Source organism: Vanessa tameamea, chromosome 17, assembly GCF_037043105.1.
Source record: "Vanessa tameamea isolate UH-Manoa-2023 chromosome 17, ilVanTame1 primary haplotype, whole genome shotgun sequence".
Taxonomy (NCBI): domain Eukaryota; kingdom Metazoa; phylum Arthropoda; class Insecta; order Lepidoptera; family Nymphalidae; genus Vanessa; species Vanessa tameamea.
Genome location: NC_087325.1, coordinates 6050399 through 6065986, shown reverse-complemented (window position 1 = coordinate 6065986; position 15588 = coordinate 6050399). Strand labels below are relative to the sequence as shown.

At 29.9% G+C, this 15588-nt stretch overlaps 3 protein-coding genes across 5 annotated transcripts in view; 1 reads left to right on the top strand and 2 right to left on the bottom strand.

Annotated features, from left to right (window-relative positions):
* Positions 1-407: 407 nt before the first annotated feature.
* On the bottom strand, positions 408-1469 carry LOC113400596 (uncharacterized). The gene is made up of 3 exons (XM_026640239.2): positions 1218-1469; positions 1051-1120; positions 408-777 (listed from the first exon to the last, which is right to left on the bottom strand). Exons 1-3 carry the CDS (start codon positions 1298-1300, stop codon positions 616-618), a joined length of 315 nt encoding a protein of 104 aa, XP_026496024.2. The 5' UTR covers positions 1301-1469; the 3' UTR covers positions 408-615.
* A 528-nt stretch (positions 1470-1997) lies between these two features.
* On the top strand, positions 1998-3722 carry LOC113400593 (DNA-binding protein RFXANK-like). The gene is made up of 5 exons (XM_026640237.2): positions 1998-2288; positions 2400-2592; positions 2882-3011; positions 3240-3387; positions 3477-3722. The coding sequence occupies exons 1-5, from the start codon at positions 2057-2059 to the stop codon at positions 3524-3526; spliced, it is 753 nt and encodes a 250-aa protein (XP_026496022.1). The 5' UTR covers positions 1998-2056; the 3' UTR covers positions 3527-3722.
* Positions 3614-15588, bottom strand: part of LOC113400590 (2-hydroxyacyl-CoA lyase 1) — a 28503-nt gene continuing 16528 nt past the window's right edge. The window contains exons 1-12 of one of the 3 annotated variants that reach the window (XM_026640234.2): positions 10857-11106; positions 10636-10717; positions 10227-10368; positions 8524-8681; positions 6847-6993; positions 6279-6501; positions 5961-6121; positions 5666-5851; positions 5162-5347; positions 4975-5077; positions 4524-4656; positions 3614-4245 (exon numbers count right to left, since the gene is read on the bottom strand). In XM_026640234.2, coding sequence (XP_026496019.1) covers positions 4026-4245; positions 4524-4656; positions 4975-5077; positions 5162-5347; positions 5666-5851; positions 5961-6121; positions 6279-6501; positions 6847-6993; positions 8524-8681; positions 10227-10368; positions 10636-10683 — 1707 coding nt within the window. In that variant the 5' untranslated portion in view covers positions 10684-10717; positions 10857-11106 and the 3' untranslated portion in view covers positions 3614-4025. Of the gene's footprint in view, positions 4246-4523; positions 4657-4974; positions 5078-5161; positions 5348-5665; positions 5852-5960; positions 6122-6278; positions 6502-6846; positions 6994-8523; positions 8682-10226; positions 10369-10635; positions 11107-15588 lie in introns of those variants that run through there. The other 2 variants (XM_064217407.1, XM_026640233.2) reach the window with 2 other exon arrangements.

Genomic DNA, 15588 nt, shown 5'->3' with positions numbered 1-15588 from the left:
TCGCATTATGAAGCACAATTTTAAGGGCTTTGCTTCAAAGTTGCAAATTTATCCGTCAAAATTCAAAAATACCAACTAGGACTATCAGTCAGGCTCGTACTCAACGACTTTTTCGCTATCAAATAGTACTTTGTCGTCTCTCGTCCGATGCGTGCAAATCCTATAGCCATTCTTAAGCCCCGTTAAGGCTATGAGGGACAAAAGGAAAATATCTATAAAAAATATGCCAATGGCATAATGTATTTTTATTATAATTTTAGATTCAGCTAATTTCATAAAGCTTATGCTAGCTCCTGCATTTTATTTGATATATTCAAGTGTCTTACGCTCGTTGATTCCTTTTCAATTATGTTGATAGTTATTTATTATATTTTTTTTATACAGGCAACCCAAATATAAACATTCAATGACATTAAAAAAAGGCTTTATTCTACACTTTCAATCACAAAATCCAAATCAAATCAACCAAAAACTGAGAATTCCAACATTCAATATAGAAATTAAATATTTATTCACAACATTAATTTTTTCACCAATTGAATAAAAAATAATATTGTACTTAACACTGCTTTTACAGCTAATATATTCACAAATCATTGTAATTCTTAGTCCTAATTATTGAGATTCATCCATACTGTTCCTAAAACTGTCATGCTGTTCATAAGACATATTCTGATTTGTATGTTGGCTTAAATCTAGTTGAAGGTGTTTTACCGGAGGCAAGTTTGTTATATTTATCTGCTGAATATTTGCAAGACTTGCTATTGTTGAGACATTCTGAAAAATATGTATTAGAAATTATTTGATTTTATTATATATTAGAAGTTTAAGATATTTATATTTTTTGCTGTTTTGGTTTTGAGGAAATCACATTTTAGTTCTCATGGTTCATAGCAAATAATGTCGGTATAAAGAATGATTAATATTACTGATATTGCCAATTTCTATTGGAAGCAATGTCCATCTACCATCAGATAAATTCCACGATAGTCTGCATTGCTATATTAAAAAAAAATTGAATTGAATAGCTAAACAAAAATATATAAGTACTTGTTTTATGTTCTCCTCAAACTCGCCACCTGGATTAGTCAAATTTTTAATTTTCTGCACCTCTAATGATCTGCAAAAGAATCGGAGGTTAATATTTGCTTTGTGTATATTCTTTCATTAGTAATATTAACTAGTTTAAAAATATATCCTTACTAATAAATACTTACATAAGCCTTAAGAGTTGATTTGCAGTAGTAAGTTCGTTTTGTAAATCTTGTTGTAATTGCTGAACATTTCCAGCTGTTGACATGATTGTTAAAAACTATTATAAAACTGAAAAATGATTATTTTGCTATCAATTTGAATATAACCGTAAGTTGACAGTACGTAAACTTTAAACAATTATTAAATTACATATCTTAACTTTCAGTTAAAATTTGAAATTAAAAATACAAACTTGACCTTGAAAACAGTTGTTTTGACATCTGTCATCTTCGGATGTGTTCATTTAGCCAATTGGTTATTCATATCAACAAAAAATAATCAGTTAATAGAAAACTATTATTAATAATAAAAGGGTTGTTTTTGTTTATTTATTTAGTTAAAAAAATATACTTAAAATAACTCAAATCAATGATAATCATGAAAGTTATTGTCAATAATTGATAAGTTACTCTAAGCAGTTACAATGCGTCAGCTCATAGTTTAACAGCACTTTGTTTCTTACAAATTAGTTCTCTACGTGGTAAGTTTAAGGGGATAAATTCTTTTGAACAGATAAAAACCAACATAATTTCGTTATTATGATATGAATGTATTAAAGTTACTTATTAAATAAGTATGTGATTCACTTGAAGCCTTTTCTTTACCGTAATTATCTAAAATTATTGTTTGTATTAATAACTTTGTAATAAAAGAACCTAAAAAGAAGTAGTCGCATTCGATTTTTTTTGTCAACATACTAATATTTTCGCGAGATTGAGGAGATTGGGGAGGGAAAGAAAATTCACATGCCTAGTAACACAGCTGTTGAGCCAGTTGTCAACTTTTTTTGTCAGATGTAAAAATGGAGGAAGGTATATCCGTTAAAAATGAAGAAAAGAGTATTGATATTAAACAAGAAAACGAAGAAAATGTTGATAACTTTAAATGTGACTTTGAATCTGGAAGTCAAGACAGCAGCAAAAGTGGAAGTGGAGGATATCAACGATGGGCGCCTAATTTAAATGGAGTTAGAAAGAGTGCATTTACACCTTACAAGTCTGTCCAGTGCACGGCTTTGACTAATTTACAAAGAGGTGACGTTTTTCTTTAACAATGTACATTGAGTAGCGTTGATTAGATCTTCTATCGATTATCCTTTGTGAGGACTCGTATTAGTTTTAAAGAGTTCAAGGTCGCGTTTTTAGGTAATACGCAGGCGCGGGTCCCCGAATTGCCCCAGCCCGATTGTAGCTTTCACGCGAAGGCTGGTCGCGGAGAAGTTACCCGTGAGGACGTGAAACTGGAGCAGTATGTTGATATCACGGACGAGCACGGTCTCACGGCGCTGCACTGGGCAGCAAGTTATGGACAGTTAAACAGCTGCCAGGACCTTGTTTGGTGAGTATGCTATTTCCATTGTTTGTTGAATAGTAGGTTGTGTGGGTGTTCCTATTGAGTTGATGACAAAAAAGGCTTTACAGACCTTTTTTTCCTTTTTGTACTTGTTATATATATTGCTACAAGATGAATAATATTAATGTTATTGTAAATAGAAATATTAAATTTATTTTGAAACAAAGAAACAATCCATTTTAGTGGTGTGACTAGATGACAATTGTAAATATTTAATATAAATGGGTTACCAACAATGTAAAAAAATACAATAAACTATTTTTTTTAATTAAAGGAGTGGTGCCAATGTTAATATTAGAGGTCCTGAAGGTGAGACTGCACTCCATCTTGCGGCTGCAGGTGGGCACCACGAGGTTGTGAAATTTCTGTTAAATGAAGGAGCAGATGCTGATATTCAAGATGATGTAAGTAAACTTAAGATTTTCGACATAAATATGAATGATACTTTGAAGTGAAGATAAAAATATATTTATAAACATTGTTGTATGTTTTGAAAATATATTGTGAATTTCTGTATATATTATAATTATATTCAGATTACATTATTAAATCTCAAGTTTTTGACACTTGTCTTGTCGTGTTGTTGTAAAAAGCACATATATTTTTAAATTTTGATTGATTCTTATTTTCAGTCTGGTAGTACAGCATTAATGTATGCAGCAGCTGCAGATTTTCCCTACACTTGTAATGAGCTCCTCATCAGAGGTGCTGATTTAACACTTACTAATGACTATGATCAAGATGCCTACACTCTGACCACAACCAATAACTGCAAACTGGGTATAAATATATATATATGTACTTATTCTAGAGAGATTAGGTTGTCATTACTTTACTGAGTGATATTTAAATCAAAGTTTTATTTTCAGCTCAAACTGTGATAGAAAACTTTTTGATTGGCTGCCTCAGCAAGATGTGAAGTATTTACCCATTCATGTTCAGTTGCCTTGGACAACCAACACAATGGATTCATTTGCTTACAGCAGTTAAAATGAAAATACAGGGATTTAGTTTTTAATATAAAATGTATTTAATATATATTTTAAGTTCAATTTATACAAAACATGTGATGTTATGTGACTCAATAGACAGACAATATATGAATTAAACCTTAATTATTGTTCTTTATTTATTCCTCATAGAAAAATATTTTTATCACAAGTAAACTTTAACAGTATACATAATAATTGTCATTTATATAAATTCCTTTAAAATCTGTATACCCCATTTATACCTTAAATAATATAATACATTCATTGAAATATAAAATATATGTATAAGAATCCTATAAACCACAATAACATCAAAGTTGTCATTTTTAATACCTTCTGTAACAAAACACACCAAAATCCCATTTCAATTATATGCACCTCTTTAACACTAAATTGTTACAAAATAATATGTAGTTTTAAATAGAATTACAGTTTTGATTCAGTGAGCCAATTGAAAGTTTGGGGTTTTCTGTTAGCCTGTGGATTTATCAGTATATTAATAATACTAGGTCTATCTGTAACAGCAACAGCAGCCTTTAGGGCAGTTTCTATTTCTTCCACAGTGCGACAGAGATGACCAGTAGCACCGAACATTTCCATCATCTTCTCGTATCGAACTTCAGTTGATAATGCTGTAGGTGGTGTACTAAAAAATGGAAATGATTATTAAGATAACAATATATTTTCTTCAATTAATGTGTTTAAACCAATAAACAAGTGTATATTTTTGTGGTTATCATTTTAGTGTTACATATTGGTTTATATATACTAATATTATGAATGCGAAAGTAACTTTGTTACCTCTTAATGCGGGGTGACGGTTGGTGTACTATAGTTAGTTTATAGTTATGACTAAAACCGCAAGTTCATTTAGTCATTTATAAGTTGAAAAATTTAAGCAAATTTATTTAAAGTTTAACATACCATTGAGCAATATCTCCACTAGATTGAATATCTTTCATCATTTCTTTGTCAAATCCACTATAAATTCCATTGTTATTAACAATAATAATGATCACTGGCAGCTTATACCGGAACATTGTTTCAATTTCCATTCCTGTAACAGAAAAATATTATTTAGAGAACATTTTATAGTACATATATTGTTTATACATTTTTAAAATTTGTGCCGTCTTTTAGACACACTAATTATAACCATCCACATACAGAAATTCTTTGTAAGTAAACTTATCAACTAGGTCAATAAAATGATATGAATAAACTCTCATAATGCTTTCTTTGCTCTACCTATAATTACACTAGTCCTCATCACTAGAATAATTGGTACTGAGTAATTACTACCCAGATTGTTAAAATTATTATAATATTGTAGAAACTATTAATGATGTATGAAGTTTAAATTTCTCGGGAGTACCTGAGAATCCAAATGCTGAATCGCCTTCGACACAAATAACTCTCTTGTTAGGAGCGTAATCACGACACCACATTGCTGCTGCAACAGCGAAGCCAGGGCCTACCTAAAAAATGTATTAAGAATTATAAAATTACAATTTGTACAATTCTAATAACTTTTCTTTCTTATATAATATGCTATTACTCACTCCCATAGTTCCAAATGTTCCGGCGTCAAGTCTGTGCCTAGGTTTATTATTTAAGAGCAGTCCTCTACCGATGTCCATGGTATTAGCACCCTCGCTCACAATAATAGAGTCTTGTGGTATATTTGCTTGCACTGTTTTAAATACTGCATAGTAATTTAATGGTACAGATTTGTCATTAGATTGGGCCTGAAAGTATTTTTAAATTTCATTTTTGTAGGATTCAATTCTTAATTTATTCTTACAATGCATATCAATGATTAATGAGTAACAACTTCCAGAACATGATATTATAAGTATGCTGTATTTCGTATGCTGTATTTATTTGTATCAGAATTTCTCTATATTCCTATATATATAAGTGGTAATAATTTACTACCACTACTTATATGATTGTTAACAGTTTAATTAACTATAAACTATAAATTAAAAATATATTATTTATTTTTAAACTAATTTGTGTTTCAAAGCAAGTATTTTTTATGTATTTTTAATGTTCGGTGATACCTCTACGAATTCCGTATTTTTCTTTTGCTTTTCTTTTAAAGCCTGCCACCAGGTGCTGGACGTTTGCAAGGAATACTTTTTCTCAGTCAGTTTTTGAATTAGCCCATCTACAAAAGGTTTTATGTCGGAATGTACAGCTATTTCAGACTTGACGCTGTTGTGTAATTCTTCTGGTGTTATATCAACCTGTAATATTAATTTAATAATTGAAAAATGTATCAAAACCATTGTATGATTTTGTGACATGCAAGTATAAGGCGTCACTCCCTTACGACTGTTTCAGTATTTTGTATACCTGAATGATTTTAACGTCAGGTGCATATCTAGGCGTCTGACCAAAGTGCAGCATCCAGTTCATTCTAGCTCCTAGCAGTAATATGACATCAGCCTTTAGTAACGCCTGTGTGCGGGCCGTGGACACGCAGAATTCGGAATTATCCGGAACTACGCCTTTCCCTGGAAGTATTATTTTATGTCCAATAACTTTCCATCGAAATATACATTTTTATTACCATTTAGAAAAATTTATTGCAACATTAATTTATTTATGAGGTTTATTTATCGAACTAGTCATTTAGAAGGTTAATTAATAAATAACGAATCTAAATTTTACCCATAGGTGTCGGCAAAAAGGGAACTTTTGTAACGTTGACAAGTTTGCACAAGGATTCTTCGGCTTTTCCATAGGCAGCTCCCTTCCCCACAATTATAAGTGGTCGATCAGCTTTTGAAAGTAATTCTGCCGCTTGTTCGACAAGTTCTGGATCAGGGTGAGCTAGCCTCGCTGGTCCCGTTGCGTAGTAATCCAGAGGTACTTTATCTTCGTCTACTTCAGCCTGAAATATAACGAATAATAAAAATTACATCTTCATGTGGTTTAATTCCGGTTATTTTTTTAAATAGTTATTTATTTATAAAGCAGCAGAAGTAACAATAATCATAAATACATAAAATAAAATAACAAAAAAGTAATTGTACTTCTGATTATTTGATATAACGACATTAAAAGGAAATACTAGTTTCCTTCGGTCATAGCCAGAAGAATAAGTTTTTTTATAACTTTTAGTAAAGCATAGTTTAAAACAAAAATAAAAATAATTAAACGAAAAACTAAATTTAAATTGTCAAATTGATTGACAATCGTAATTACTGAAATATTTAAAATAAAAGTTATTCTTTACCATGAGCAAAGTTGCAGGCATATCCAGATAGGCAACACCAGGTCTGCCTGAGGACGCGTACCGAACGGCCTTCTCCACGTGCAAAGGTATGAGTCGTGCTGACGGCGGCCTGAACGCATACTTGCAGTACAGACGGCTGGACTCCACCTTAGTAATTACATATATATTTTATATAGCTATGATAAATGTGAATATTTATGTCTGTAACGCCATTACGTCTAAACGAATAAGCATCTATCATCTATATATCAATCTATACTAATATCTATATTATATTTATAATTCTTACTTATTTATAGTTAAGGCCTTAATGTTAATAATTCTTTTGTATATAAATGTTAATTAAAAACTTTATATATATATATAATATATAAAGTAATTTAATATATATTTAATATATTTTTATATTTAATATATGCGAAAATAACTCTGCCTGTCCGTCTGTTCCCTGTCTGTTTCACGGTCAAACCACTGAACTGAATTTGATGAAATTTGGTATGAGACAAGCATGACCCCCCAAAGGACATAGGCTACTTATTAATGCCTAACACCTGATAATCAATCTTTGAAACGCGAGTGAAGCTGATGGTTACATCTAGTATTCGAGTTGTCAGATATAAATAATCCAATTTCATCAACTTATTTTTATCGTGCTCCGCGGTTAAACGAAAACATGGTTAAGGAATTTGCCATTCGAATTGGAGCAGCTTGTTTGAACAATGCTCCCGGTCCTAACGAGGAGGATCTATCTTTAGCAGAAGTGGGGCATTTACAAATTGTGACATTCATGATAAATACATTTAATCGTTTCATCGATCGTAGCTGTATATAACGTAGAGATTAAAACGAAACAATTAAAAACTGATTCTATTTGCATTAATGACGCGGCAATCAAAAAAAAAAAAACAATTAATGTAATCACGAGTAACGACCATATAACATACAAAACCAATCCTTCGTAATATATTTGAAATTCGAAAATGTTGTACATATTTAAAATTAAAATGATTCAAATAATTATATCGATATCTTGTTTTTAATTTATTCAATTCGAATAATTTATCTTTCAATAGCAAGTCCGAAAACGTTAAATTCATTAACAATTCCTAATATTTGAAAGAGTTTTTGTGTTGTTTAAGAATTTAATTACAATATTATAAGCGTTAATTATTATTTTCGTTAGTGTAGTATTATTAGTATTATTAATCATTAATATTGGTTCGGCAGGAGCCTAGTAGATATCAGTTTGTACATAGAGAATTTATTGTAGATAAAACACATTTTGTAGTCACCAAGTAATTAAGGCGTCATGATTGTCATCCATCATTTTCCAAAGTTCATATTCCAATATTTTTATCAATTTTATCAAAATATAACGCATATCCATATCTTTTGTTTTATCTTGCCTCGCGTGTGTTATATCATTATATCCTTACTTTAATTTTATTTTTAACAATTAAAGACAGTACCTAAATAAATCTAGGGTGTCGTATCGATTTTAAACTTTGCAAGGTTATATGTACAATATACACTATAATACTACCATAAAGCTAATATAGTGAAGGAGCTAATACTAATAGTACAAAATATTTTGAGTTTGTGTGGGACTGCACTAGACACATTACATCAATATATGAGACTCTTTACAATGGTGCCTACTATCACCAAGCTCTATACCTGCAGCCATTCTTGGAAGCCTCCAATGCCTTCATGATCTTCTGGACACGAACCCGCGATGACTATAAGTGGCCAGCAGTTCACCTGTGCATTGGCCATACCCCCTATACAATGTAGGAGACCAGGTCCAGACACAACAAGACATACTCCCGGTTTACCTAAAACAATGAACTATATGTTTGATAATGGCATAGTTTTAGTGTAATATCATTTACACAAATGTACATTTGAAGAACACATATGTATAATAAACATCTTTGTTAACTAAATATATTGTTCATAAAATAATTTAAAGTTACAATGTTTTATTTATTCATATAACAGAAGAATAAAAAATTGTTTTATTCAATTGCTTTATTACTTAACTTTGATTTAAATTAACTTAATTGCAAAAAATGCAAATTAACTAAAATCATGCTAACTCGTTTTATAAATTGTCTCGCATAGTTTTGGTTAGTAATATACTTACAATATTGAAAATGATATCAATACAATCAATTACAATCCTACCTGCCATATACAAAACAATATTATTTCATTTATATTAAAATAATTTTCCAAATATTTCAAATTTGCAAATTTATTTTAGTACATTTATACTTAAATTTTTCTATAATTGTTACTTTATTTGAGTAGGCTCTTAAAAAGTAAGTTTGAGTCATCCTTTAAAAAAATAAAAAAAACTAGTAACATCGGTGTATATATTATATGAAAAGAACAACATTATAAGCATAAATTTATTTCTTATCTTAGTTTTTTTACTAGTATTTTACTGAAATATAGTATTTAAATATATTTGTATAATAATTGGATCAATAAACTTAACTACAACTAAATGAAAGCGAAATAATTTCCATATTGTTATTCTACATGATAATACATCACATAAAGAGATTAAAATGATAATAAAATTAAATTAAGGAGATTATGTGGTACGTAATATTGAGCTATTAAAACTATTCATTAAATCACATGAATCTTGATTAGAATTTATGAAATTCCAATTGTTAAGTAGATTATCAAAACATTTGTAAAATTGAGTTTGTTTTATCATCAATTTATTACTCTGAGGTACTTAAACAATTTTAATTTAAATTCAATTATGTGTTGATTATTTATGCATATATTTTAATTAGCAACCATTAAGTTCTTTCAAATTACTCAATGGAAGAAGGCAGACAGAATTATATTCAATCAATTATTTTAAACATGAATTGTTAGTTATATACTAAATTATATTTCACTGTATAAATTTGACAGTATTTATAATGTTATGTTTTATTGTTTATATTTTAGAATAATTATAATTGATGTTAATTAAGATATGTTCTTATAAACAGAGTACAAATGTAATAGATTATATGGACATATGAAATTAATCATGTATTTATAAGATAAGGTTTTTAGGCAATTATGATTATTTCTAATAAGGAAAACAATTTAATAAAAATAATAAAATTTAAAGGAAATACTAGGCATTACTACTTAAAGTTTCTTTTTTTTATTATTATAATTTAAAAATAGATACAGTATGAATAAGTAATTTTTGAAAATTCTCTTTGTTATGTAAAATTTTTACATTTTAAATAATATTTTTTTGTTAAAACAACATTGACATGACTTAATTATGTAACAAAGTATGTATATTGTACTCTGACTAGCTAGTGATTTGTTAATAATTATTGTAGAAATAAAATATTTACCTGTTAAATAGCCAATAGCTTGTGCTGCATAGCATGCTGCTTGCTCATTGCGCATACCAACATACTTAATGCCTGCAGCTTGAAATGCAAGTGATGTCTCGATCACTGGAATACCAACAATCCCAAAGACATATTCGATACCCTGTAATATTTATATTTTAGAATTAGTCCATTTTTATTTTATACAAATTATTACTTTACAAAAATTTCATTAAGCTGTTTTGATAAAATTCTAAACATATCTAGCTTATTTTAGTTATAAAATATTGGCCACAATATTTGAACATGAACATGATGTCAAAATTAGAATATACCATATTCTCAATGAGTTAAGATTCAATTTTAACTAGTTAACCTTTAGATCCCCACCATAAAAATTGTTGAAGAGAATGTATTAAATAACACAAACCTGTTTTTTTAAGCTTTCGGCCAGTATATTATTTCCATCAATCCCCATAGCTTGATTTAACTTTGGTGAAACGTGAAAAGACCTACGGAATAAGGGTTGTGCAAGTCGCGTTAATCGTCCTAACAACATTTTAAATGCTAATATTTACATAAAAGTGATTATAAATATATAATTCGTCGAAAAACCAACAACCAAAATGAGTCTCTATCTCGTTAACTTACTGAAAACTTTATCAGTTATTGTAAAACTCGCAGCAAAAAAGTTATTTATTTTTATCATAAAAACAATAAAGTTATCAGGTAGGTGAATTATAAAATATTTTACGATTATCACGACAACACAAATTTCGTCAGTGTTGGACACTTGATGAATTTAATCTAAGACCTAAGTACATCTTTTTTATTCGCGATGTCGATAACAGTTTTTTTAGCTATGCAATATGCATGAGTTTACAACTTTGTTTTGACGTACAAAATTTGTACAGACATTTTGATAGTTGACTTAACGCTGTCACTGTGACAGTTGCTCTTTGGTTACTGTCAGTAACTGTAACTGTCATTTTGAATTCATTTACACATTCGCGTAACTGACGACTTTGCGTTATTCTCGCAGTGCGCTTTGACGTTAATCTAACTAGTAACCAATTAATACAGCACGTACTCGCGTCGAGAGCAGTTTAAACATGAGCCTAAGTATAATTTAGTGATTACATTTTACCCTTCGAGCACGGACGAGTGAAAATTTTCGTTAGCGCTATCTTTATAATAGCGAATTTGATAGAAATAATTACTAATAATAATAGAAAATAAATATTTTACATAATTTTTACGGTTTATTTGAAGTCGTCTCTAACAATTACACAAATATAATATTTGGAACAATACTTTATATAAAGCGTTAAGTTTTCGATATATGTAGGTACTTACATTACTAATGGCTCGGATTTTAAAAATAAAAAGCAGATGGAGCGTGCTGAGCATTATAGTACAGGAACAAAAGGGAATAGGAGATCAAATTTCCATCTGCCTTTGGTTTTATAATCTGAGACTGATAGGTACTTCAAGAGTCATTACTTATTAGTATAAAAACATACATTTCTTCAATTGCAACGCTGATGCATATAAAACATAATCGACGTTATTTATTGCAAGTTGGATTACAAAAGAACCACGCTAACGTGTAAACGGATATAATATGTAATGTCGAGTGGCGAAGCAAATTGCGAGCACGCATGTGTAAATGTGGTAGATTATTATGTAACAAAAACGACACAATTTTTGATAATAGCTGTGATTAACTTGTGCCAGATATATACGTATATATTATGTTTACATATAAGGAAACGTACACTTACCAATAACTTCAAGTTAATATTGTGTATGTCTTCTAGTCAATATTTTATTTATACTTATTTGTTCATTGTCATTAGAAATTAACAAGGTGTTGAAGAAGAAGTTCTTAAGGTGTCATGCATAATAAATTGAATATTTAAAAAAATGATTATGACTTAGCTCATTATTACATGTAAATATGTTATCTTTGTACGTTTAAACAAATTATTATGATAACGATTACGGTTGAAACCAATGTATGGGCTGAGGTTGATGCCAGCTGATCTTCGATGGATGGTTGGTAGTTCGATTTGAAATTTCATAAAATAATAATACGAGTCACTAATGCGACGAAAGTTTTAATAAAATCTTTTTCTTTAACAATGTTGAAAGTATAAGCTAAAGAAATTTAATTTCAATCTACTTTTTATAATTTTACTGTACCTACTTTATATTATATAGAAATGCTATTTATTGAATTAATTTTATAATTTTAGACTTAACTCCATTCATTTTTATACATTGTATATATTTTTATAAGGAAGTAACTAAAAGTATTCTTGCAAAATAGACTCACTGAGCAGGCATGTCATTTAATTGAACAGCGTTCGCTTTGCTGTCTTTGCAGTCAATGAAAGGAAATTAAGAAAAATTACGTTACTGAAAAAGGACAAACGTTTGCCTGTTTTCTGCATAAATATAAATCAGACAGTTTACTGAGATTGGAGCAAGCGACGTGTTATTGCCAACGAGAGTAGATTCGTTAAATTCAAACCGCACATTAGACGGAAAAATGTTTCTTGATATTATGTTGGTATAGGGCATTTCTAACTGAAGCTCTTTTAAAAGCCATTTATTGTGTAACATTGCACTTTGAGGAAACTATAAACAAATTGTCACTGGGTCGCAATTAAATCGAATAAAATGCAGTTTAGCCGTTTTCTTATTTTACTATCACAACGATCTAGTTGCAGCCCGTCTGGGTAGGTTCCATCAGTCATCATATATCCTATCGTCAACTAGAAATGATTAGAACTGTTGTGGTCCGGTTTAGAAAGTGAGTGAGCCAGTGTAACAAGGGCACAAGGGATTTAACATCTTAGTTCTCATGGTTGGTGGTGCAATTGCGATGTAAGTAAATCTTAAAAATTCTTACGGCGCCAATGTTATGGGTTGTGGTAACTACTTACTATCAATTGGCCCATTTGCTCGGCCACCTACCGATGTTATAATAATAAAAAAAGGATGGCCCCATGTTTCGATAAGGCTGCCATTTATTTTTGCGAAGAATAGTTGATTTTGGATGGAAATAGAACCGGGAACGTATCGTAATCGTTATAAATGAGTAGAATTGGCTCGCAGTTCTGGCGAATTTAGCATAGAAAGACCTCTTCGGTGCTGTCATTCTCAATTGTGCCAATAGTTTGCTGCACATTGCAAGATAAATATCTTCTATGAAGCATTTCATTGTATATTACATTCTGTGAAAGCCGAGTCATGATCATATTTTATTTTCTATATTTCGGTCAAAATTATACTGATTGTAACGAGGAACATGTAGATAACATAATTACTAATGATCGCATTTTCCAGCAAATTAAATATCTTGCACCGATTCGTATTTCGATCTATTCCATTGATCATGAACTGTAATCAGAAATATGAAAGAAAAGCATGCACTTCGAATGTACAGTATCTATTGTTCTTAAAGCATTTGCTAAATTATCTTATATATTTATACTATTTCATATAATTATTTATTTAATAAAAAATACATTGTATTTTGTGTTCTACTGTATTAAGAAAGATGTAACAAAAACCCAATTGGATTTATACGTACGTCGGTGTTCGTTATCAACACTTATACTTATACTCATACAAAACTATAATCATACTACTTTCGTCTTCAAAATTCTTTCATATTGAGTTCCAATTATATTTCATCAGAACGATTGCATATCGAAACAAAATCAATTGTTTGACATAATTTGCTAACATTGTTCTTATACTCTGTTTAGTGGATTTTTGTCCTATTCCATATGTTTTGTTTCGAGGACATTTAACATACTGTTGGATCCTTCTTGATATCTTATTTATAGATATAGGATTTGATATTTAAAATAAGGATTAAATTTATGCAGCAGTTATATCTGCCGATTTTATAATGAGATAATTTACTTCCTATTTAAACTAAGGATTAAAAATATTTTTTATGCTTTAGTTTAGGTATTAGTAAATATGATGGATACGTAACAACCAAACGATTTTCGATTTCAATGTCACCTTCAAACTTTTTAATTATTCCTACACTTTTTCGTCGATTTAGAGCATTTTATTTTGCTATCGATTAATCACGATATTTGTTGATTCTTGGTCATAACTTCAAACAAGACGTTTTTAATTTTACTTTATCAATATCGATATTACTTTATCAATTTTATATAGTGATGTGTGTTAGTGAAAAATCAGATAAACTGAAATTACCTTCGGTGTATACCCTAGGGAATTTGAATTATTTTATTTTAGTATAGAAACAGAGCGGAATTAAATCTTGTAGCTACTTTTCGAGTTTTCCTAGCACTAACTTTCGTAGACTGAATTTTTGTAGGTGTATAGATTTTTTTAATTTATTTATAAACTTTATTGACGGTCAGCCTTATCACTTCTACTTTTGTAACAGATGAATAAAATAAAATAATTAAAACAAAAACGTACTTTCGTACTTTTGAGAGAAATCAAGCTCAATACTCATCATCTTTGCGTGTTTTCCGGGGCTGACTGGTAGAATCTTCACATAGTATAAAACAAAGTCGCTTTCTCTGTCCCTATGTCCCTTTGTATGCTTAAATCTTTAAAACTACACAACGGATTTTGATGCGATTTTTTTTAATAGATCGAGTGATTCGAGAGGAAGGTTTTTTGTTAATAAATAGACAATATAGTTAAGTAACACTGATAATTTTAAAAGTTTCTAATGTGATGTCGTAAATTTATACATTTTTTGCGCTTACATTGTAAACGCTGGCTGAACCCTACTAGATAGATCAAAATAATGTACTATATAGATCAATATAGCCCTTTACAGCATGTAATTTAAATGATTATTTTCGAAGATATTACAGTTTTAAAACGCAGGGGCATAGCGGTTTGTATTTCCTAATGAGTGAAAACTGTGTAGGGGGAGGTGGGGCACATTGATGCAAGGGGCACATAGATAAATACGTAATATCGATTAATCCTTTGTATGTGTTTGGGTGGTAACATCTCTAAAATTCTCATAAAAGTTTTTGAACGAATCCTATGCGTTCGCACCGACAGCCAGTCAGCCATTGGCGATCTACAAGTCATAACGTATTTCGTGTGCTTCTAACTAAAAATATGCGTAAAAAGTAAAAGTGATTCCCCGGTTTTTAATACTATCTTGTGATAATCTCTATATACCAAAGGTAAGTAAGGGCATTTAATATTATGGATTCAGTATTTTTTTCGAAATAAATCGGTTAGTTTTTTTTACTAAAATTTGCATTTTGAAAAATACTTTTGGGGCAGTTAGATACAGTAAAGTGCGGGGCACAATGATGTGTATCAATGTGCCCTATAAAATTTCGTTAAATATTCTTAA